A 25,430-nucleotide genomic window follows, 5' to 3' on the forward strand; every position below is an offset into this window, starting at 1 on the left:
TAATGTTTTCCATAGAAGTTGTACTACTTTACATTCCCACCAGCAGTATATAATTGTCCCCTTTTCACCACATTCATGTCAATATCTATGTTTTTTGACTTTTTAATAATGACCATTCTGACTAGGGTAACATGGTATATCATTGTGGTTTTAGCTTGCGTTTGTCTGATAATTAGTGATGTTGAATATTTTTTTATATGCTTGTTGACCATTTGTATATCTTCTTTTGAGAAATGTCTGTTCATATAATTGGCCCACTTTTTAGTGGGATTATTTATTTTTTTTCTTCTGATTTGAGTTCCTTGTAGATTCTGATATCAGTTCTTTGTTGGATGCATAGTTTGCAAATATTTTCTCCCATTCTGTGGGTTGTCTCTTTGATGATTATTTCTTTGCTGTGCAGAAGCTTTTTAGTTTAATTAGGTCCCATTTATTTATATTTGTTTTAATTAAATTTGCTTTTGGGGTCTTAGTCATAAATTCTTTGCCTACACCAGTGTCCAGAAGAGTTTTTCCTAGATTTTCTTTTATAATTTTTATGGTTTCAGGTCTTAGATTTAAAATCTTGAGTAGATTTTTGTATAAAGGGAGAGATAAGGATCCAGTTTCATTCTTCTCCATGTAGCTAGCCAGTTTTCCCAGCACCATTTATTGAATAGAGTATCCTTTCCCTGGTGTATGTTTTGAATGCATTGTCAGAGATCAGTTGGTTGTAGGTATTTGACTTTATTTCTGGGTTCTCTATTCTGTTGCATTGGTTTGCTTTTATACTGTTACCATGCTGTTTTGGTTACCATAGCCTTGTACTGTAATTCAAAGTTGGGTAATGTGATGCCTCCAGATTTGTTCTTTTAGCTTAGTGTTGCTGTGGCTATTCTGACTCTTAATTCCATATGAATTTTAGGATTTTTTTTTTCTAATTCTGTGAATAGTGAATTGATATTTTGATAAGAATTGCATTAAATCTGTAGATTACTTTGGGCAATGTGGTCATTTTTATGATATTGATTCTTCTAATCCATGAACATGGAATGTATTTACATTTGTTTGTGTCATCTGTGATTTCTTTGGGCAGGGTTTTGTAGTTCTCTTTGTAGAGATCTTTTACTTCCTTGGTTAAGTTATAAGCATTTTATTTTTATTTTTTGTAGTTATTGAGTTCTTGAATTGATTCTCATCTTGCTCATGGTTAGTATAAAGTAGTGCCACTAATTTGTCTACATTGGTTTTGTAACCCAAGACTTTACTAAATTCATTTATCAAATCTAGGAGTCTTTTGGAGGAGTCTTTAGGGTTTTCTAGGTATGAGATCATATCATCAGCAAGCAGAGACAGTTTCTTTTTTCTGGTTGGGGTGCCTTCTTTTCTTTCTCTTGTCTGATTGCTCTGGCTAGGACTTCTACCTGTTGCTTTTGCTTGAGGACTAGCTACCCTGCATAGCCATGTAGAACGGGAAATACCCTCAGGCCAAAAGCAGCATAAATGCAAAATTTAATCATTTTTTTTTCTTGTAAGGGTCTGCTCTTTAGTTTCTCCGGAATGTGATGATTTTCCAGTGCTTACCATGTCCTGCTGTCACTGGATGTCTCACCTCCCCACTGTTTCTGTTTAGTCATGCTATTTAACCTCTTGCAGCATTTCCCCATCTGGAAACATGAGGGTAAATAATACCCATGTCATAGGATTCTTGGGAAGGTAAAATAGGCCAATGCACATACATTTTGTTTGTTTGTGTGTTAGGTACAAGGTGGGGACCTGGCAGATGGTAACTCTTGAGCTTCAGACAAACATTTATCCGAGTCAAACTGGGGAAATGTTGGGCCTTCTGTTGATCTTATAAGTTGACAAAACTCAAAAGAAGGTGTTTTTTATTTTTCCTTCTTAGGTATGTTGGGAATATTTTGACTATTGGCTTTTGGAATATATCATTAGTGCTATATGTGACTTAAATGCTTTGGCATTTTAAATTATTCGATTTTTTTTTTTTTCTTAATTTATAGATAATCTGCAAAATGGCTTCCATGCTGAGTAAGAGTACAGTTGAACACCTGCTACTCCCCCGATTCTGTGAACTGTGTGGTGATGGGACGCTCTTTCAAGTTCGGAAGGTAGGAATGTAAGAATTCCAAAACTCTTAAAGTTAAAAGTTCAAAATGGGTTTCTGTAAAGTTTTTGGACTTCTTCAGTAGACATAGTCTGGGGGAAAAATGTGTCCAGTGTGAAATCTGTAAGGGAAGTGTCTGAACAGTGTTGCCAGTTTTTACTGCAGTTAGGAAATGCATAGAGACCTGGAGATAAGAGTATGTGTGAGTAGACCTGTTGCTCTCAGACACAGGGTGAGAGTTAGGGGACCTTGCTCATTTATGGTTAGATGCCCAGGCTTGCAAGGTCTTTGATTATCTGTGGTGATTTGATCCAGAACCTTCTTACCTTTGCTATACCTTCCAACCCCAAATTCGCATTTAGTCACTTGCCATTTGGTTGTCAAATTCTTCCTTTTGAAGTCTGTTACTATCGCTCCCTAAACAGCCTCATCCTGCACCTTGCTGTCTGGCCATCACCCCTCTGGTCTCTGTTCATGATACACAGGCAGGACAGCAGGTCTCCTTTGCCATGCAGGGAATGTTAAGGGGCCTCTTTTGCCTTATTGCTAACATGCCTTCTGTATCAAGATCAATTAGGAGCCAGAAAAATCCTAGAATTTGGCACCTTATTGCAAATCTTCTGTTTTTGATGCAGTGGAGGCACCTGGCATAACGCTCTGTGGGCGATGGGCTTGGGAAAGGCTTGATAGCTGCCTGACTAGAGGGGTAATTGCTCTCAAGTTTCCTGCTTGTTAGTTTTTACTTTGTTTTTTGTTAAGACAGGAAGAAAGATAAGAATAATGGATATGCCTTTTGCCCTTTTAAGGTTTGTGCTGCAAATTTTGGTGATATTTGTCATGCTGTTGGACAAGAAGCCACTGAGAAATTTTTGGTATGTGACATTTTGGCCAATTGTAATTGTTTATTTGCTTCTTAATGTACTTTCAAAATCACTTAAGTTTTGTATTTATGAGTCTGTTACTGTGGAATGGCAGCTCAATTTTGCATTTGTTAATTTCAGATTTCATGACTTATGAAGCTAACATTTTCCTAAGCATTAGGTAGCTGGTCTATGGAATGGGCTGGAAGCAACCCCCATCTTCTTTCCTGTGGGCTTGGCTGTCTCCTCCTTATAGGTCACTTTTCCGTGCTTTATTCTCACTGTCCAAGCTGCTCTCTCTCTTCTCTCTCTCTGCAGCTCTTTCTAGAACACCACTCTACCACCTCACTCCTGGGCCTCAAAACCACTGTGATTTTTTTTCTTGGTTTATAGGTTAAAATCTAGAGCCTTCTGGGCCTTCCAGGTTCCTTCGTAGATGACTTCGTAGATGACTCACCTCCAGTCCCCTTTCTCAGTTCTGAACACTACCCTGGCCTTGGTGGGTCTCACCTCTGGCCATATATATGAAGCTTGGGGAGGGCCCAGGCACCTGCATTTTTGATAAAGCCCCATATGATCTGATGCATAGCAGGGTAGAGATCCCCTTCCCTAAGCAGTCAGGTGACTTCAGCATCCTTGAGGCTTCTCGCTGTTTCACACCTCTGGGCCTGTGCTCACTAAGAGCATCTTCCCTGCCTGGTGGGACCCTCCTCACACTTCCAACCCAGCTTGAATTGCTTCTGTGAAGTTCTTTCCTTGTCTAGGCTGACCTACCTGCGGTGCCAGACAGAATCAGCTTCTCCCTTCTCAGCATCCTGGTAGCATTTGTTCAGAGGAGCTGAGGAGCTTCTTGAGGGCAGGGACTGACTGCATTGTGTTCATCCTTGTTTCCCCAGTGCCTACCCCATCAATCCCCGGCCCCTAGAGAACCTTACTCCGTGAGCATTTGTCACTTTTATTTGACAGAATATACTCCTTGTATGGGTGAGATTTTGACCTCAAAAAGTTTAAACTTTAAATTGATTTTTAAATTTAAGTTCAGAAGCTCATTTTATTTTATTTAAGGTATAAGCCATGTCAACACAGTTCTAACCCAAGAATAATTTTTAATGGGCTGTTGCTTTGAATATGTAGTGATTTTTTTTTTTTTTTTTTAATTTTGAGACACTGCCTGGCTCTGTCACCTAGGCTAGAATGCGGTGGTATGATCTCGGCTCACTGCAACCTCTGCCTCCTGGGTTCAAGCTAAGGCTGGATCCTGCCTTCGTCTCCTGAGTAGCTGGGATTACAGGCATGCACCACTGCGCCCAGCTAATTTTTGTATTTTTGGTAGAGACAGGGTTTCACCATGTTGGCCAGGCTGGTCTCGAAATCCTGACCTGGTGATCCACCCACCTTGGCTTCCCAAAGTGCTGGGATTACAGGCGTGAGCCACCACACCCGTCTACAGTGAACATTATCTTCTACTTAATGTATCTGAATGAAGAATGGAAGAATGGCAGTGGGTAACATGCTAATCATTTGTAGGTAGATATTGCCATGATTATATCATATTCCCATCTGCGAAGCATTTTAGACTATTTTACATTAGGATATTAAAAACACAGCCTTTTTAAAGGATACATTTTAAAAGGAGATGTAATCATGACCTTTACAGAGATATGAAATGAACATGTTTCAAAGATTTTATTTAACTCATTTATTAGTGAGGAAAACCAGTAAGATATTACAGCCAGTTTAATGGAGAACTCAAAGTACTCATTTATAGTCAGAGCAAGGAATACCGAAGTGAACTTACAAATGAATTCAAAACTGGTCAATATCCAGGGTGATAATTGATTGCATTTCACTGGACAACAATTTGCATTTCTGTTGGCAGGAATTATTTGCATTACTATCAGGTTTTAGCAACTTTCCTTCTATCACTTCAGGGTTGTAAAATAGCGAGTCAAAGACAGTGATACCTGGATGGGTGAGTTAGTTGGGACATCTACTGTTTCAGAGTCTCTCACAATCTTCTCTACAATTTACATAACAAATATCAGTCATTCTGCCCTTTTTGGGGTTTTCTCTATTATCTGTTAAAGGTAACCAAGTCATTTACTAAAATTAGGAGGTAAAAGAAATGTTAATTTCCACTTCTTGTAGTATCTGTTTGTTTCAAATGATTCCTTTTAGACCAGTATGTATTTTCCTTTTCCTTGTCATTAATTTCTGCATATGCCTTCACTACTTCATTAAAATAGGTTCCAGCACTTTGGGAGGCCGAGGCGGGCAGGTCACTTGAGGCCAGGAGTGCGAGACCAGCCTGGCCAACATGGAGAAACCCCATCTCTACTAAACATAAAAAAAAAAATTAGCCGGATGTGGTGGCACATGCCTGTAATCCCAGCTACTCCGGAGGCTGAGGCAGAAGAATCGCTTGAACCTGGGAGGCGGAGGTTGCAGTAAGCCGAGATCACACCACTGCACTCCAGCCTGGGCGACAGAGCGAGACTCTGTTTCACAAAAACGAACAAACAAACAAACAAACAAACAAACCAAACAGGTTCTGCTCTTTCTCAGGGCCTCCAATTGGAGTAGCACTCTTGTTGTTTGTTTTGGCAGATCCCAAAGTTCTTTGAGCTCTGCTCTGATGCTGTTTGGGGCATGCGGAAAGCCTGTGCGGAGTGCTTCACAGCTGTGTCACACAGCTCCTCCCCTGGGGTCCGCAGAGCCCAGCTCTCCCCGCTCTTCATCAGACTTGTCAGCGACCCCTGCCGATGGGTGAGTGAGTGCCAGCAGCCCTGTCCAGACAACTGGCCTGTGTTGACCAACTGTCCAGCTATGTCTGGCTTCCAGGCTGGGATTCACTTCTGGACTCGTAACTTTGTATTTTGTCCCTTCAGTTACTGATTGCCATAATCACATTTACACCGTGTGAGGTCTCAGGGAAACTAAAATTTCAAAAACTTGGGGTGAATTAAGAAGATGAGGTATACCATACCATTTATAGTGAATGAATATCATGAAAATCATAATTGAGAAAGAAAAAACGATGGAACTGAACTGTTACCTTTTCTGTTGCTGTCATAAACATGTCTGTAATGATTAATAAGGCCTGTTCAAATACTTGATACAAAATGTATTATTCATATAAAATTAATATTCTGGAAGAATGAATATAGTATAATGGGGCTAAATTTTTCCTTACTTTCTGTTGAACAATACTGTTTGGAATTTAGGGAATGATTTGGAAAGCAGTAAATCTCCAGAGATGTAATGTGAAAGCAGTAAATGTCCATAGATGTTACGTGCTGGAGAGTAGCTTGTGTGATGTCCAGCCACGTGTTTCAGCCTGGACTCAGGCCTGGCCACCACCGCTGGCCGATGCTGCATTCATTCACTGCAGTGTTCTCTCTGGTTCCAGGTGCGCCAGGCTGCCTTCCAGTCCCTCGGCCCCTTCATTTCCACCTTTGCAAACCCCTCCAGGGCTGGCCTTTATCTTCGAGAGGATGGTGCCCTGAGCATCCGGCCTCTCACCCCGGATTTCGACTCTGGTTTTGCCTCTGGCTCACCCGCTCCCAGCAGTGGTGGTAACACTTCCCCTACCAGGTATGCTCTGGCTAGGGTCACCACCAGGACCCTCGATGTACCTTAAGCACCCACCTAAAATTTCATCAATTATCTTGTCTCGAGTTTTAGTAGTGACCTTCTGGGCAAGATGGAATATTAGAGCTTTAATTATGTAAAGAAGCAAAAAGTAATTGCAATAATGATTTTGAAACATGACTACTGGGTTATAAATAATGAAGCTACTGTGTCTCCTGAATTTAGATAAAATACGCATTGACATTAGTGATTAAACAACCTATAAAGAAAATTTTCTCTTACTTTTTGATTAATTAAGTGCTCTGGGTAATTTACCTAGGGAAAAATGTGAAGTCTTCCAAATGTACTTTTTTGGAGGTTAGGTTGCATGTACATAAAGGCGACACTCCTGACCAACAGTGGTAGACCCTCCAGTGTTTGCTAGTATGGCGCTGGATCTTGACTTTGTCATGTCTTTCCTCTGAGGCTGATGTGTATACACTAACCATCCTATTTGAGGTCGTTTGTAAACGTCTCTCCATTGTTGCTAGCATGCAGGTGTGTGAGAGTGGGTAACTGATGCCTCACAGAATACAAATCCTTCTGAGGTTGGTCCATCCTCCCTTTATCCCTCTTCTATCAGAGTTCATTGAGCTCCTGCTGTATGGCAGGCCCATGGGCAGTGTCTTCCTCAAGACCTCAGGGTGGTTAACAAATAGCCAGCTCTTACCAGTTTCAGCGCCTTTTATTTTCTAATGCCTGCCCCCTGGTGGAAGTACTCATGAGCAGGAAATGGATGAAATGTACCAAAGGTGCTGCAGCAGAAGTCCAGGCCAGCTCAGCCCTGGAATGTAGTGGCAAGACTGGCTGAACTTTCAGGTGGTGTTTTCAGTGCCCATCATACTCCCGGCAGGGGAGTGGGGGTTGACTAAACCTCTTATCCTTTCGTGAGATTTTAGTTTGCTGACACCAGGAGACACGAAGAGGGGCAAGTGGTCAGCTAGGAAGTGGAGGACTGGGTGAGGATGTGGTTCTCATGTTTTTCCCTGTGACTTTCAGTCTATTACACAGTATTAAAAGTTTGCTTCCCTCAGTTTAACTAGTTCAGCAAAGCCTGTGCAGAGGGAGCCAGAGCTACCTGTGGAAGGGACCTCAGCGAAAACCAGTAATTTCCTGCACATCGGTAGCTCCTCTGACGGCCCAACGGAAAACCCTGTGGAAAGCTCTGTGTCGGCTGGAGCTGAGCTGACCAGGCTTTCCCCAGAGACCAGCGCCTTCTCAAAGCTTTCTGACAATAACGACTTCCCCATCAGCAGCTACCCTGGATCAGATTCCTGGGCCTGCCCAGGGAACTCTGAGGATGTGTTCAGTCATTTTCTTTATTGGCGAACTCCTCTCCCTGACATAAGCAAGGACTTAGAGCTGCTTCTGAGCGAGGCTGGGCCTCAGGAGGATTACTGCAGCAGACCTGGGGTTGTGCACAACAACTGTGTGGCCCGGAGTGAGATTCAGAAAGTCCTTGATAGTTTGCAGGAGCATCTGATGAATGATCCGGATGTTCAAGGTAAATGTTGTTCATTGTCATTAAAGAGAAGATGGGATGTTTCTGTGTTGTGTGTTGCATTTCGCCACTTCCTTCTTCTCCAGGCCTGTGTACTGACGCATGTGCGTGTGGACCTGTATTTATTTACACTGTGTACACATTGAGAGGAGAGACTTGTTCAGTCTCAGTACAGCTCGAAAAGTCAGAAATACCTCTGTGCAGGTACCTATGCAATGATTTTGCTTTCTAATTTTGCAGATGGACGTGCACAGAGTCTGAAGTCCATTCTAATAGGAAAGTGGGTAGTTTGTGGGCATATCTGTAGCAGGGGAAATTTTGTTAGCTCCTTAGACATGCTGTTACATCATCTCCCACATAGAATGCCCTTTCTAGTTATGAATAGCCAAGGATAGCCTCCTTTTGGAGCCTATTAACGCAGCCCTTAGCTAAACTTAAAGGTTCTTGTCTTTGTACAGGAAGGAAAAGCACAACTACTTCTGTGGTGTATCTTTCATTTTGTGACTCGTGCTCCCACTGAGCATCTGATCAGGGATCCAGACCTCGCAATCCATATCCCATTATCGTGATCTTCCTTCTCTGCACAGTGCTATATTTGTATTCTTCCTTGAGTTGGAGAAATTGGAAAAAACAGCACTTGCTGCTGTTGCTGGGCAGAGATTTGTGAAGCTTTCAGGAAGGGAACTGTGAAAATTCAGTTAGCCGTGTGATTATTCTTTATCCTTAAATTTATGAAGGAAACTAAATCAATGTTTGCTGAAGGAATGGGCACATGTAACATATCACTTCTGATAGCTATAGACAAAAGTCTGTTTTTGGAAAACACACTACTGAGCTGCCTTCATCCCCAGTGTAAGACCTGGTCTCGGGGCTGGGCAGTGATGACCGGCCCCTGAGGCCCTTGTGATGTGGTTAAGGGGATTGTGCAGGCAGCCACCCTGTGGGGCATGGCGAGGGCTGGGCACGGAGGGGATGTGATGTGTAGAGGAAATGTCTGGGAGAGACCTCACATAGCAGGTGACAGCTGGCCTGGGCTTTAGAGATTGACTGAGAACCCACCATTCAGAGAAGTCAGGGGAAGAGTTTCAGACGGTTCTTTCAGTTCCCTGAAATCATTATTTGTAAAATCTTGCATGTTTGCGCATACTTAATTTCTTTGTAAGAAAAGGCCCATAGCTTTCTTCAGAGCTCAAAGGGATCTATGATCCCAGAAGATCCAGAAATAAGTGATGCATTTTATTTGTGAACTGGCCATGGCAGGCAGGAGATGTCACTAGACCCACTGGGAAGGGCCTGGTGTGTAGCACTGGAGTGGTGGAACCTGTCCTGGGCCCAGCACAGAGCCAGCTACAAGCTCTGTGTTTTGATGAATCTTGGAGTCCACCGAATTTAACTAATAGAAGCAGGATGCAGGAAGTAATGTGTGTGTGTGTGTGTCTTTTGGGAGGCTGGGGACATTAAAACATCCAGTTTGTTTTTACAGAAAGGTATGTGAAATATGTTATCTTTACTGTTCAGAGAATCTCAAACTGTCATACTCTGGACAGAAAGAATCGGCAGCCTTTGGGGCTTGGTGAGTGAGAGCATTACTCATCTGTGTGTAAATGGATGTATTCATGCATGGGTGTGTGTGTGTGCACATGTGTGTATGTGTATGTGAGAGAGTAGCCATCCTGCTTTATAAATGGGGGAGCAGGATACCCTTCACTGAGTTGAGGGACCTCCCAGTCATCCTTGTTCAGTGATACCATGCTGTCTTTCTCTGAAACGTGGTGGAGTCACTTGGGTTTTTCCGAATTGAGACTTTTCAAGTTCAGGTTTGATGTTCTGTGCATGGCTGGCATTTAGTTGGAGTAGTTATTATTAATGGCCGGAAATATCACCACCTTGCTGAGAGCTTGTCTTGAGACTGCAGAGCATTGTCACTTCAGAACAGATATGTGTCCGTGTAGTACACCCACACCATGTAGCTTAGTGCAGACTCTGTTGTTTTGAAGACTTCTCTGAAGTAAAACCCCACAAACCAAATAAAGTTGTTAAATTTCTTGAAACTTCTCTTCCTACAGCTCAAGTTCAGGTATTATCAGCTGCACTGAGAGCTGCACAGCTTGACTCCGTGAATGAACCCGAGAGCAAGCCAACAGCAGGTCTAAATGAAGTGTCCATTTCAGATCCCAGCTCTGCCTCTGACAATCAGATCACTCTGTCGGCCTCATCATCTCAGAATGAGCTCTTTGTGGCCAGGATATTACAAAGCACAGTAAGTATTTGCCCTATCCCTCAGCCACCGAGGATGTGACAGAAATCACAAAGCAGCATTTTCTCTTATTAATATATCCCAGCAGAGATGATAAATGGCAAATTTCATTTTATTCTTAAGGTCATGCTTTGGATAACTAGTCAACCAATCAATCAGGTGATTGATAGTGCGACGTGCTCCCATGAAGACGGATGGGCACCAGAAAGTACCTTCCCTCTTCTCCAGAGATGACAAGAACTTGTTCTTTGGGGAGATCAACCATGTAAATGCTCTGTGTCACTGCTAACAGACATTGACATCTTTTAATAATAGTGGAGGGTGAATTCAGGCAGTTCCTGGAATTTCAAGTGGACGAGGCCTCTGAGAGCAGCCGTCACACAAGACCCCCATTTGGTAGGCGCTCTGGCATACATGGATGCTCCAGTGCTGGTCCTGGCACGCTGTTTCTCAGAGGCGAGCTTTTGAAAAAGCACCAGTGACCCCTTTCCTCCTGTGGGTGGAACCAGACGCTTGTGAGACCACGACCCCAAAGCTGGAGTGAGGAGGGACCCGTGGTTTATTTCTTCAGGTTTCTCCAGAAGCTTTGGTCAGCCCCTTGTAGCTGGAGGTTCCTGAGCTGTCCTAGTTTCTACTAAGCTTCCACTCAGACCGGTTTGAGTTGGGGTCTTCCACAGGTAGGGGTTAGAATGGAGGGTTAAAATGAGGGAGGGGTCTGTGGTCATAACAGTCATTGGGATAGCACTGTGTCGTTATCATGTGCCATGATGGATAATCTCTTCAATCTCACGGTCTTCAGGGCCTAAATACCAATTGTTTCTCTGTTCATACAGTTTATAATTGGATTTCAGTGATTAACTTATCACTCCCCTTACCCCTTAGGCCTGCTCTAATAAAGCAAAATAAAACATTTTAAAACTCAAACATAAAATGTGTAGGGGTTGGTTATCTGTGATTAGTAAGAAATGAGGTGATACCCTCTTCTGCTGGTTTGTTGCTAAAAAAATAGCAAGAAAACTCATATTGTCAACCTTGTTACCTAGAGTGCAAAAGTTGCAGGTGTTAAGTAGAAGGGTGTGACCACATTTACCTTGGTGGGGATGTGATAGTATTTGGACTTCTTTATCATAGACAGAGGTGGGGGGGAAAAAAAAAAAAGAACAGATTCCTCCAGGCTGGGGCTTTTGAGTTGCTGCTTTAAAAGGGTTCAAGTTGGGGCCTTTGTTTTATGATGTGGGAGGGCAGAGCCCTTGAATTTGCGGCTTGACTCCAAGGTCCTAGTGGGATTAGTTAGGATGCTTCCTGTCGCAAAAGAAGGGAAAGGAGACAAAAATCTCCAAGAACCGTGAGGAATATGTTCTCTTGCACAAGACAACAGGGAGAAGCGCTGTGGTTGGCTGCCTTCCGGGCAGGTGGACTCCATCCCTTTGGTGCTGATCTGCCCACCGTTCCCCTCGGCTGTGGTGGCTCTTGTCAGCGTGAAATGCCCAGTGGAAGGCGGGGCCTGTGTCTTCCCACTTGTTTCTTTTGAAGAACAAGGACACCCCATGCGGGGAACCACCTTCCTGTCCTCTCCTTCTGCCTCCCTCTTGCTGGCCACAGTCACAGCATGCATTCATGGGTTGAACATGGTGAACCGGACAGAAACATGGGAGCCCCGGAACGGAGTCGGCATCCTGCTAGAAAGAAGGCTGCTGGGTGCTGAGTGGTGGGTGCACAGGTAGCCAGCCAGCATGGTGTCCCACTGGGGTTTGGGGAATGAACTCACAATACCTTCTGGGGGTGCCATGACTTGTGGTGATTTGCTTAAGCCTTGATTTGGCTCCTGGAGTAAGTGCTGCACATACGCTTGCACTGAAGACTTTGGAATAAAATTAATTTCTGAAGGGATAATAGTGATTCTAATGACACATCTTGTTACTATATGTGAATTTATTAACTTGGAGAAATTGAGGTCTTAGGTTTTTATACCAACATATTTCTGTTTTATCATGTCCTCTGTTAAAATAAACAATACCTATCAGTGGAAACCTTGGGAATTGAAGGTTCTGGTGGTGTGCCTCAGAGCAAACGAAGCATCTATCGGTGTGTTAATCAACTTTCCTGGATCCTATATTGAGCTGATTTGTCAGACTCCGTTCAGCTGGTAGACAGTATGACATTTCAAGTGCAAGTTGGAAATCCATGTTATGGTTGAAGGAGAAGGTCAGGTCCATCTCAGTTAATGTTAATCAATGATCAGAGACCAATATGTCACCATTGAATGTCCTTGTTCATTTTAATTGTTAACCTAATGTAAAGGTTTATCAGCAAACATTAGGGGTGTTTGTACATGTGAAAATCTAGGACAATTTTCTGAGTAAATACTCCTATATCAGCCACATCTTTTCTCTCAGATCCATTGGGTTTCCCAGCCACCATCCTCTTTCGGGGACCCACCATTGCTGCAATCCCTGATTACCGAGAAATGTTGGAGGTGCTGGCTCTACCATTTCTTGCCAACCTCACCCTTCTGGAGTAGTCTGTGCCTGAAACATGTGAATGTTACTTAAAGGTGTTGGTTAGCCATACCAAGAGTCCCTTGGGCATAAGAAATAGTGGATGCAAACTCACAGGGTTGCTCCTCACTGCTTTCACTTTAGCCTTTGTATTTCTTTTTTTTTTTTTTTTTTTGAGACAGAGACTCGCTCTGTTGCCCAGGCTGGAGCGCAGTGGCCGGATCTCAGCTCACTGCAAGCTCTGCCTCCCGAGTTTACGCCATTCTCCTGCCTCAGCCTCCCGAGTAGCTGGGACTACAGGCGCCCGCCACCTCGCCCAGCTAGTTTTTTGTATTTTTTAGTAGAGACGGGGTTTCACCGTGTTAGCCAGGATGGTCTCGATCTCCTGACCTCGTGATCTGCCCGTCTCGGCCTCCCAAAGTGCTGGGATTACAGGCTTGAGCCACCGCGCCTGGCCTAGCCTTTGTATTACTGTAAGGACCTCCAGCAGTCTTGAATTAAAATGTATGAAATCAATTTTCCTTAGCACTTAAAAGACCTGGTTTATACAGTATCATATGTAACTGTGCAAATGTAATTTTTAACATCTGGAAAGATACCATTGACTTTAAGGAAAGCTTTTGCCTTGGCTTACAGAAGTAATTTCTGGCATTGAAAAAGGACTCTTTGAAGGGGAAGTGACAGGACAGCTGCTTCCTTTGGAGCAAATTGGTAACATGTCCAATCAACTCTGTAGGATCCTGGTGAACCCAGAAATGGAACCAGTGACCATCTGGAGACTGACCAGAGGCAGGATCCCACCCTACTTGAAGAGAATAAATCTAAATTACAGGTTTGTTTCTTGAAAACAAAAACAACAACAACAAAAAACCCTCAAAACTGTATATTTTCTTAAAGTTAACTTTGACTTGGAACCAAATATTTTTTCTTCCATCAATATTGATTACATATTTTAATTTGTATTTTGTGTTGCTAATATAATTGTAAAAAATTAATTGTAAGGTAGTGTTTAAGCCTCTGAACAATCTATAATAGTGTTTTTAATAGAGCAAACTAATATGAGAAAAAAAGGACATCTAACACTGATTTGATTGAGTTCTATCTCAATCAAACACAGTCAAACATAGGCTTGATTATCAGAGTATAAGGTCTCACGTGCTATGTTCTTGGGGCAGTTGTAAGAAAAGAGAAGCCAGTCTCCATTCTCAAGAGCTGTATGTACCAGCCTAAGCAGACATTGCTGTCTAGACTGTTCTCTATGATATCAAATATCGTGCCAATCTTAGAAAGATGAGTTCTGGGTGTTGCTTTCACTTCAATCAAAATTGAAAACCCACTCTCTGGAGAAAACAGAGTTGGCAATCTGAAGCCCTTTGATTTTAGGAAGGCCTCCTGTTCCTCTCACATTTCTCCTTTATTGTTTTCACCTCTAAACTCCAAACTCCTTGTTTTTCATGAGTATTTTCCTGCACGCACGATGGCCTCCTTTCTCTCTCATTTCCCAGGATATAATACCTCAGCCGCTGCTAGATCAGTATGTGTCCATGACTGACCCAGCTCGAGCCCAGACTGTCGATACTGACATAGCCAAACACTGTGCCTACAGCCTCCCAGGGGTGGCGCTGACCCTGGGCAGGCAAAATTGGCACTGCCTGAAAGATACGTACGAAACACTGGCTTCTGACGTACAGGTAAAAGCCTTTTCAGAGGCGTGTGCAGAAAGAGGGTGGGTCATTCATTAGGGAGAAAAGGGAAGCTGCAGCAAGGCTTATTGACCTGAATTTTATGTGGATGCAAACTGGCATATTTACTGCTCTCTGTTCGAAGTAAAGCTTTAAGTGTCCAACACCTGGCAGTATTCATTTTGCTCCAAAAATGCCACGTAAGATACGGAAGAGGTTGAATTACTTGCTTGTTGTGATTCGTGTGTCTGCTATGCACCCCTAGTGGAAGGTACGGCGAACCCTAGCCTTCTCCATTCATGAGCTGGCTGTGATTCTTGGGGATCAGTTAACAGCAGCTGACCTGGTGCCTATCTTCAATGGATTTTTAAAGGATCTGGATGAAGTGCGAATAGGAGTTCTTAAACACCTGTATGATTTTCTAAAGGTAGGAAGAAGAGTTAAAAGCAAAAAACAAGCCTCCCTCTCCGAATTAAATTTGTGAAACCCTGGATGGATATGGTGTCAGTGAAAAAAAAAACCAATGCAGTTGTTTAGCCTTCTTTAGCTGAAATGTACCATCCATAATCTTAAAGTGGGAGTTCTTTCAGTGATGGGTAAATATTTTAAACTTTTTTCTCCTAATTTTCCTGTCCGTTAGAGTTTTAATTCTGTGGAGGATGGTAGACACAAAGCCTAGCACACTCTTTGCAAAAGAAGAAACCAAGGCCCCCGGGTAGTGACCCGACTTGCCCAGAAGTCACCCAGGGGAAGAGCCTGGGCTGAAGTCCAACCTCTGTTCTGCATGAAGCACTTTTTCTGCAAGACGCTTCTGCTTCCCTTCTGGCTTTTTTTCTGCCCCCTAAAGGAATGATGAATATAAAATAAGAGTTTAAAATGACCTAGAGAAACTAATTACTCTCATCCACATGACCAAGAGCTGCCCTTCTCGGACTCTGGTGTGCGCTGCTCCAGCCGAGTCTCTCCTCTCCTGGTGCAGAGCAGCAGCCTCGCTCCCTGGGAAGCGGCACTGGCGTGCTGTCTTCCAAACACGCACAGACTGGGCTTTTGTTTGTTTGTGTTTAGGTAGGAAATTACTAAAGCAGGAAGACCTCAGGGGCATTCAGAAATACATAATAAGCACATGTCCTGGCCAGGGGAAAAGGTTGGAGGCGTTCAGGGATGCATTTGATGTCAGTGTACAGCAACGTTCATTCACAGCCGTGCTGGGTGATAGACTACGAGGTGTAGGGGAAATGCAAAAGTTCTTACCAGTGACAAATATATAATCGGAAGTGGAATAAAAGGGGGCATTTGGGGTCATTTTGAAGGATTATACATGTTTGTTTATATATACATTTTTAAAAAATAGTTGCTTCATGAAGACAAGAGGAGAGACTATCTTTATCAGCTTCAAGAATTTGTAGTGACTGATAACAGCAGGAATTGGAGGTTTCGATATGAACTAGCAGAGTAAGTAAAAATATATTTGGGGATATGAGAAGGCAAACTAGATGGAATAAATCTTAATTTTCTTACCATATAATTGATTTCTAAAGCAGCAGTAATAGTGTTCTTTTAGATAAAGAGATTATGTTTTTATTAAGGTATAAACAGAATTCCAAAAACCCGAAGTTACAAATACCACAATCTCCGGGGAGATATTCATTTTCAGATGAAGACAGGGCTTGAGTCACTTTCGAATTAGAGTGTTCTGCTGTTCTAGAAGGCAATTTATTTGAACCAAATAAAAGATGAATCACCCACTCTTCAATATTTTCCTATTAATCGGAGCAGTTTTTGCCAGAGCTTTCTTGAACATTCTGAGTGTAGTCCTCTCTGCAGTGTACAGCATGCCTAATGCCCTTTAGCTACTGTGGGAGACAGGAAGGGGTCTAACCCAGATGAGATGATTACGAAATAAAAAGGTCCCCCAAGGTGGCTCCTATCTGCACATCATTTTGTGCCTGAAGGAGTTATTTAATTCTGTCTTGAGCTGGCAAAAGGAATGTTCCAGGCTTTAGTGATGATGAAAAGGTAGAAGGATCAGTTTAAATAACTCCCCTTCCTAAGGTATATAATGTGCCTTTCATGGTGTGGGGGAATTTGTTTGTGGCAGTTGTTGTTTGGGTTTTAGTTTTTACCTTGTTTTCATTTCAGTGTCTTTAATTTTCATTTTCTCATCCACAACTAGAAATCTCTCAAATAATTGTCTTCCCCAAATACATTCATCAGGCTTTTGCAGCTATTCAGGATATGATTTGGCTGATGCCAGGGGCAAACCGAAAGCCTTTCTCTTTGCTGTGGTCTTTAATCATTCTGCTTAATTTGAGAGATTGAGGCTTCAGTCATTGTACCATGTTCCCAGCATCCTGTTCTGAGTGGAGAAAAACAGGCCCACGTTTTCCATGAAAGCAGTGCGACCTCTAGCGGCGGCGCACGGGAAGTGGGCGTGCTCGGTGCCCGGAGGGGCTGCCCCGGGAGGTAGCGCGGCCCCAGTGCCCGACCATGTTATCTTCCCCCGCTACGCGCCGTATCTCCCATCTCCCATCTCCCGGCTTATTGAAGGCACAGCGACTGATATGAATTCTGTGCTCCCGTGCCCATGATATTGGTATCATTTTTTTGAAAACAGTGTTTTTTGATATGAAAGTATTCACCAGCACTCCTGGCTTCTGGTTCTAACTTCCTCCCCATCTCTTTTTCATTTCCTTTCGTTGCCTGGGTGACAACAATGCCATTTATTTTCATGTCCTTCTCCCCATCCCCATTTAGAAAGTAGTGAAAGCTTTGGTAGTGGGTTTTCGCAGCTAGCCGTCTCCTGCATGCTTTTGTCTTTTGGAGTAAGGAGCACGCGCTCCCAGTTCTCTCCAAGCGGACCTCGCTGCAGTGAAACCGCCTCTTGCTGCCAGGAGCCGCGAGCAGGAGCATCCGGTTCGGTTTGCAGTTGGAGACACGCTGGGGCGGTCGTGCAATCTCAGAGTGTTCGCTTGATCTGTTGACCTTTGTGAACTTCAACATTCTGGCTATTTTTATGTTATCTGATTTTTTAAGTTTTATGTACTTTTCAACTGATAACCTAAAAACGAAATATTAAATCTGTATTCATAAATTTCTCAGCCTCTGTTTTACGGAGTTTATTTCCTTTTGTTTGATTTGTATGTGTGTGAGATGAAGAATTAAAATTTTGTTCACATTTTTTTGCATGGTCATTTTGCTCAGCTTTCTACTGTTGGCATTTTACTGAAGATCGAAATCTTGCTGGGTCTTTTGCTGTTCATTTCCCAGCCTGGCTATTTTATCTATAAGATGAAATGACAGTAAAAAAAAAATCAATAAGTTTTTTTTTTTTTTGCCCCAAAATAATGTTTTTTTGTTTGTTTTTGTTTTTTTTCCTTTTAATTTCAGACAGCTGATACTGATTCTGGAACTCTATAGTCCCAATGATGTTTATGATTACCTAATGCACATTGCCTTAAAGTTGTGTGCAGATCAAGTTTCTGAAGTTCGGTGGATCTCCTTCAAACTAGTAAGGAATCAGGGCGTTTGCTGTGTGGTGTTTACCAGTAGGAATGTTGATGTATCTTCCATTTTAACTCTTAATTTTTCTGGGCTTAATTTGTCAGCTTACCTATGAAACTAGCTTTTAAAATTTGAAATTAGGAACTTTATTATAGTTTTATCAATTTGTAAGATAGATTTTTTGTTAAGTTATGTGTTTCAGTGACAGAAATTGTGGAGTAATCCTTTTATATATGAAACCCTTTAAGCAGTAGGTTAGTGTTTTTAAAATACAGGTTGATTTACAGCTTGGTTTTGTAGAAAAATATTTAGTGAGCAAAGGCTCTGCTGTAGAAAAGCTGATCCTGTTTTTTATGTGGGCTTTATACCAGCTGAATGCTGATGAAAAAAATCACATTTGACAATATTGATTTTAAGATACTCGGATGGTATTAAAATTTTATAAAAATGACATGTTCTGAAAGGTAATGATTTAGTTATTAAGCAAGGGGACATGCTCTAAAATTTGGAACCTTAAGATTAGTAATATATTTTCTAATGTCAGTCCCCTTTTAAATTTCATTTTTATGAAGGGTTTTATGTGTGTGTGTGTTGCCATATATTTAAACATCTTTTTTCTCTGTGTTCTAATGATGACGGTGACAAAAATTACTTTCTCCTGTGCTTATACATTCATTTTAAAGGTGGAAGGGTGCATAAAAATGTCTAGTTTCCATGTAGAGTAGTATTCATAATTCAGATAGATGGCAGCATTTTAAATGTGCTCCTCTAATATTTTTCACAGGTTGTCGCAATTCTGCAGAAGTTCTATTCCAACAGTGAAAGTGCGTTGGGGTTAAATTTCATCAATGAACTCATCATAAGGTTCCGGCACTGTTCTAAGTGGGTTGGAAGGCAAGCTTTCGCTTTCATTTGTCAGGTTAGCAAGACCTGGAGAGGGATCCACCCTGGGTATACATCTGCCATGTGATGAAAGCAAGTTCACCAGACAGAGAATCTCAGCCCTGGAACACTAGCCAGGAACTGAGGAATTAGTTCACCTAGCCCTCTTATCTCACAGGACATTGGGACCAACCCAGTGTGGTAAAGGGACTTGCCCAGGGTTACCCCACTGGCCTACTCATTTGCCACATAGCTATTGATTGAGTACTTACCATGGTCCAGACAGATTGTAGATGCTAAAGACAGAGTGGACAAGCTTCTGCTCTCCTACACTTCCATCCAGTAAGGTAAGGGCCAGGCCCTCAGTCCACTCTTGCCCTATGCAGGTCTGTGTCCACCACCACACCTCACCTTAGCCAGTGGCCTTGGAAGGAAGGCGGGATGAAGAATTGGGCAGTGGGTTAGGGCACAGACTTTAACCTCTTTAGAGTAAATGTGTAGAGTTCGTGTCATCCTGTCCAGCTCCTCAGATCGCCCTCTACTCAGCCTCTTGGAAATGAGGGTGTGATCTATGTTTGCCTAGGGGCAATGGCAGTGATAATGGCTGCCATTTCTTGAATTCCTCTTGTGTGTCAGGCATCACATCACACATTTAATTCCCTAATAAAAGGTAATATGTCATGGCGGGCACCTTTAATCCCAGCTACTTGGGAGGCTGAGGCAGGAGAATCGCTTGAACTCGGGAGGAGGAGGTTGCAGTGAGCTGAGATTGCACCATTGCACTCCAGCCTGGGCAAAAGAGTGGGACTCCATCTCAGGAAAAAAAAAAGAGATAATGTGTATTGAGCATGCCATACCCATTTACCTTTAGACCAGCTCTTTTAGGTGAAACATTTGAAGCCCAGAGAGGTTAGGTCACTTGTTCAAGATCACACAGGAAGTGTAAGCCCATGATTTTTTTTTTTTCTGCTAAAGTATTTTTTTTAACATTTTAACTTTTCATTACTCACGTTTTCAAGCATATACAAAGGTAGAGGGATTGGTGTAATGAACCTCTGTGAACTCGCCACCCAGCTTTGTTGATAGTACAGTGAAGCCATGGTTGGGACTGTACCTGACCCCAGACCACAAAGCCCCCTTTTTCTCCCTGATGACAACGGGCACCAGAGGACTCACCAGCACCCCCTGTTGGACCAGTGGGACATTACAGGGGTGCTTTGGCAGCCCACTCTGAGAAAGGGCAGTGGATGGCGGAGTGACTAACAAACTCACAAACCACAGGCTTGACGGCACAGACTTTTGTGAAGGAAGAGTCATTGTTCCAAGTTAATTTGCAGAGAAAGCTTAATGGAGATATTTTTTGCTTTTATTTTTAAATTCTTTATCTGAGATTTAGAAAATCTGAAATAAGCAAAAGGACTCTTGGGACTAGGGGGAAGGGTGGGGGGGGTGAGGGGTAAAAGACTGCACATTGGGTGCCATGTACACTGCTTAAAGGAGCCCAGGAATATGTGCCTGCCTTCTAGTGTTGTCATGGGCTTCCGTGGGCTGATAGAGCTAAGCTACCCAGCATGGTGCCTGGCACCTAGGGAACACCAGCAGCCACCGCAATGCCCATCCACCACAACACAAATTATCCTGGAGTAGAAGAGCCACAGGAGTTAGAACCCACACTTCAGCTTGCAGTCCCTACCCTGCTGCCACTTGGTGGTTATAAGACTTCTGGGTGTCACCACCACATTGGAAATGAATTTTTTTTCACCTGTAAAACTAGGCTGATTTTGAATTCCAGGGCTAGTCCTGAGGATTGAGAGAATACATGTAAAGTCTTGTAAGTGGAGAAGTTCTATGCACATGCTGGGGATGACTACAGGACTGGCGTTTACTGATCGTTTACAGAGGTCTGGGCTTTGGGTTATGGTTTGGGATTTGACTGTCACTTGACAGCCACGACTGCTGTGAATGACATTGTCCTAGATGTTTTGCATAACAGACTTGTCATCCTACAGATGAGGAAACTGAGGCTCAGAAAGGCTAAGCAGCTTAACCCGAAGTCACATAGCTACTAAAACCAAGTTAGGTTTTGAATCTAGACTTTTCTGACTCCAAGGCCCACCAGATCTTAACCTACTTGGAACCCACTGCTTGGTGGTGAATTATAACAAAATATTAACTGTGTTTCTAACCAAATGCAGTGCTTGAGATTTAAAAATTCACACACACGCCTCAAACATACAGATTCTGAAATGACTTCTTTGGGATTAAAGAAGTGTATGTTTCTGGAAGACTGCTGGAAAACATCACTTCTTTGGCTGTGACTTTCTTGGGGCAGGCAGTGGTGAGCAAGGAGTGTGTCCCCGTGGACCAGTTCGTGGAGCACCTGCTTCCCAGCCTCCTGAGCCTCGCGTCAGATCCTGTGCCCAATGTGAGGGTTCTGCTAGCCAAGGCCCTAAGGCAGATGCTGTTGGCAAAGGGTAGGTGGAGCACTTTTCGGAACTCACACATTTCAGGTAAACTCCAGCAGTTGTTAAAGGCCTCAGGTAGATTTCCTCTAGGAAACTGAGGCAGGTTGTGTGACAGCACTCTTAAGGTTTATTATGTAAATGAATATATTAACTTTTTTGCATCATTTTATGTTATTTATAAAATGACTAAGGAAATGAATGTAATTTGGTCTTCACACTTAATAAACATATACTAAAATGCAAAATATTACATAGCTTTCCAGAAATGAGGGAAACTGATAAATTTTGAGTTATGACATGAAAGATTATGAAGCCTTAACTGCTATTACGTTTTAATGGTATTGTTTTGTGGTCAGTTAGAAAACATTTGTAGCCCAACTAGTGGGTTATTTACACCTGGACAGGACTTAATAAAAGCTTTGTGTTTCTTGGATAGTTTATTTCTACACCACACATATAAGAAAATATCTTGAACTCTGCCCTACCTGTACATTTCTTGCCACTTCACCCCCTGCCCCACCCTGCCTGCAACCTGCTCCTGTTCCACACATTGCCATTTCTTTTGTGTTGCAGGAAAAAAAGATAGTTACTATAATTTTTAAAATATACATAACTGTTAGGAGTCCATCTTTAACATTTTAGAAATACTCTTTAAGGCATTTTATAATTTGAAAGGATTTATATCTGTGTTTGTTCTATGAAAAATGATTTATTGTCCTGACATGTGGCTAACAAACAAAACCGCGTGTGTTTTGAACACTGTTCATGGCATACCTAATTCAGATTCATGGTTTCTCTGTTTAGCGTATTTTAGAAATGCCGGTAACCCTCATCTTGAAGTCATTGAAGAGACCATCTTAGCATTGCAGTCAGACCGGGACCAAGATGTTTCCTTTTTTGCAGCCCTAGAACCAAAGCGGCGGAATATCATAGACACTGCTGTACTAGAAAAACAGAATTAACTACTCCGTGATGAGTTGCAATCTGATTGTTTCATGCTTGGCACATATGGCTTATCATAACTTGAAGGGGAGCTGATTGTATTATACCAGCTAGGGGAGATTCTGGAGCCTTTCATACTGTGCACTCTGAATGGCACCTTTTCCATCTGTACCCTGAAGGTACTGAACCTGATGGGGGCTTTTTCTGGATGGCTGGGCCATCCTGATCAAGCCTGATCAGTAAGTCTGTGGAAAGATTGCAGACCATGTAGCTAACTGGGCACTGGAGCCTCTGAACCACCAGGCTGCCTGCCAGCAAGTTATTTTCTCCATGGCAGACTATGATCTGAAGTCCTCCCAACCCTTGCCAAGTAAAGTAGTTTATTAGAAGCTCTTAAGTCTTTAATAGACCTGCGTATTTCCTTCCCTTATGATTTCCTATAAAATATAGTTTCTGATGTTATGTTTTATTTTTAACTGAAATACTGTACATATGTAAATAACTCTTGACAGGAAGAAAATATATAAATGTAGTATTTGCCCCCATCAGTGAGCTGAACAAATACATCATTTAAATCTATGCTCCACTTTGAGTTGCTACAAATATAGTTCAGTTTGTTTACTTTTGAAAAATGTGATAAAGAAATCTAAAGAATGATTGATGGCAGTCTTTCTAATATTGTGCCTTGGTCATAAACTACTTGGAACATTCCTCAGGCACTCACTCCTCCCCACCTGACAGGAACTGTTTCCATGAAGATATGTGTTGGCCTTTGATAGAGGCATAAAGCTGAAAGATTTTTCATTTTTATATGGATACGCTCTCATATGTTTAAGAACTTGAGAGGGAAATGGATAAACTGAGGGTGGGTCCATTTTTATAGGAATATGTTATATCGTTTAAAAACTTGGGAGGGAAATGATAAACTGAGATGCATGGATATGTGACTTTATATCTAATGCTTTAGAATCTTAACCAAAAAAAAGGAAAACCCAGTTCTGATCAGAACCTGCCCACAAGTTCTATGCACCTGTGACTTTGGGGGTCAAATTATATACTCTTCAAATTGATTTAGGTACACATCACTTAGATTTCATGCGTTTCAAATTTAGACTGAGAAGTATGCTCTAGAATTTAACCAGGTTTTTAAAATTAAGGTTTTCTAACCATTTGAACATATTTTACATACATGTATGCACATGTCATTTTCTTGTTTCTATTTTATGTTCTCAAAGGTAGGAGAAGGAAGGAAGGAGGAAACAGCTCATTTGGGGTTCAAGAGCTAGCTCTGCTAAGGGCTTGTAAGCGATTTCTGTTCTGCCCTTGGATCTTTTCTTGTCTTGTCTTTATTTTTTAATGAAATTTTGAAGCTATGTATTGAATTTTCTGGTATACAGGATGTTACTCCCACTTCCAAATTCCATTTAACTGATTCTTTTAAAAGAAAGATAGGAGTATATACACCATGCCAAAATAATGATAAGGTACGTATGTGAGAGCTGCAAATTATACCCCAGGGTAGCATTTAGGCAGCATCGGCAAAAAGTGAGTTAATAAATCGGAAGCTACATATTTTTAAAAAAATCGGTCAATCCGTCGTGTGTTTAATACTTGCCTAAAGTAAATGGAGATATTGTTTTGCTTTGGTAACTGGCAATTTTTATTTTTGATTGCCTACAAATTGAGATTGTTTTGTTAAAATCTGTTGATGTAGCAGCAAGTAGAATTATTCAACTGGAATCTTGTATTCTATTCAGGGCTTAATTTTCCATTAAGGAAAAAAATGAGCTTCAGTTTGTGTTGTGATGTGTATAATTTGCATGCTGAATCAAAACATGCTTGGATAGATTGTAGAGACTCTGGTAAATAATCTAACCTTTACTATTTCAGTTTATATGTTAACATTTTTCTATAATTTGAGTGCCTTTCCAATGCAGAGATATTTTTTATGGCTGTAATTTCTCTGTACAAATAATTTTTAAGCTTACATTTTATTCTTTTTTTGCAACAACCAAGATTTTTCCAAGATTGTTCTGTTTCGCCTTGCCCTCCTAGCTCCCGCCCCCATCACTTCCGCGCTTGTATTTTCTAATTATTCATGGGTGCGATGTTGAGTGTTTGTCATTTGACCACCACAGGTAGGCTTCCTGTTTACTTGAACACTCAGCCTCATCTCCGGTGAATGAATGGAAAAGCACAGATGGGTTTCTCCCAGGCAGAGCTCACTCCAAAGGTGTCTTCCTAGAGCCAGCCCAGCCTTTGTCAAGGGGACGTTTCTCCACTTAAGTGTGTTTGTCAGCATCTTTCTCCCGCCAGTAATTCAAGAGCATTTTCAGAATTGATAGATTTTGATGCAGTTTTGCAAGTTTCCATGGAAGGCTGTCTTCCACCTCTGGGATCCACCCCCAAGTCGGGACCAGATCTGCTGCAGGGAGTCATGTTCATGAAATGTTTGTTGTTTTTTGTTTTTTTATTCATTCACACTAGAAGTGTTTTTATAACGAAAGTCTGCACTTTACAACTCTGCAGGCCATGCATGCAATGGTGATTTGGAGCTTTGTTCACGGGTAATTCCTCCAGGTGATTTATCCCAATTTCTGCAAAGATCCTATTTTAAACAGACACGGAGAAGTGGTAACCGTTTCCTAACAGCAGTAAGAATGCCCCTTTAATTTGCCTGGTGAAAAGAACAGTCATTAACAGCAGCCTGGAGGCTTCGAGGAGGTGGGGGACCGGGCCTGAGCTCAGGACTGGGACCTCAAGAGTGTGGCCACCCGGCGATGTCTCTGTATTTATCAATAAATCTCCCTGTTGTTTTGGGAAGGGCCTACGTCCTGTTCCATTATTTAAGAATCGCCTCCCGCGGCCACGTGAAACCGCCTCTTTGTTCATCGCGGAGCGGGAAAGGACTCCGGGACCCTTGGGCGCCGCCCGCCCGTCGGTCTCCCTGGGGGCTCAGGCGGCGGGCAGGGAGAGGCCTCGCCGTGCGTCTGGAGGGGGCGGGCACGGAAGAGCCTGGGCGTCACAGTGGGGCGGGGGGCGCACGGGCCCGGCGGGGGCGGCGATGACGCGCGGCCGCCTCACTTGAGCCGCGGATGACGCGCGGCC

The 25,430-nt window shown here is 42.5% G+C and overlaps 2 protein-coding genes across 8 annotated transcripts in view; both read left to right on the forward strand.

Annotated features, from left to right (window-relative positions):
- Positions 1-25,145, forward strand: part of LOC108515310 (serine/threonine-protein phosphatase 4 regulatory subunit 1-like) — a 96,299-nt gene extending 71,154 nt beyond the window's left edge. For 5 of the 7 annotated variants that reach the window (XM_017852063.1, XM_017852067.1, XM_017852062.1 and 2 more), the window contains 14 exons: positions 2,001-2,108; positions 2,911-2,976; positions 5,572-5,730; positions 6,374-6,558; positions 7,629-8,098; positions 10,162-10,355; positions 13,587-13,682; positions 14,356-14,541; positions 14,798-14,959; positions 15,884-15,984; positions 17,920-18,040; positions 18,818-18,952; positions 21,248-21,389; positions 22,185-25,145. In XM_017852063.1, the coding sequence (XP_017707552.1) occupies positions 2,001-2,108; positions 2,911-2,976; positions 5,572-5,730; positions 6,374-6,558; positions 7,629-8,098; positions 10,162-10,355; positions 13,587-13,682; positions 14,356-14,541; positions 14,798-14,959; positions 15,884-15,984; positions 17,920-18,040; positions 18,818-18,952; positions 21,248-21,389; positions 22,185-22,342 (2,283 nt within the window). In that variant the 3' untranslated portion in view covers positions 22,343-25,145. The remainder of the gene's footprint in view (positions 1-2,000; positions 2,109-2,910; positions 2,977-5,571; positions 5,731-6,373; positions 6,559-7,628; positions 8,099-10,161; positions 10,356-13,586; positions 13,683-14,355; positions 14,542-14,797; positions 14,960-15,883; positions 15,985-17,919; positions 18,041-18,817; positions 18,953-21,247; positions 21,390-22,184) is intronic. The other 2 variants (XM_017852064.1, XM_017852065.1) reach the window with 2 other exon arrangements.
- Positions 25,103-25,430, forward strand: part of ANKRD60 (ankyrin repeat domain 60) — an 11,760-nt gene continuing 11,432 nt past the window's right edge. The window contains exon 1 of the mRNA XM_017851963.1: positions 25,103-25,306. Coding sequence (XP_017707452.1) covers positions 25,103-25,306 — 204 coding nt within the window. The remainder of the gene's footprint in view (positions 25,307-25,430) is intronic.

Source organism: Rhinopithecus bieti, unplaced genomic scaffold (assembly GCF_001698545.2).
Source record: "Rhinopithecus bieti isolate Rb0 unplaced genomic scaffold, ASM169854v2 scaffold_33652, whole genome shotgun sequence".
Lineage (NCBI taxonomy): Eukaryota > Metazoa > Chordata > Mammalia > Primates > Cercopithecidae > Rhinopithecus > Rhinopithecus bieti.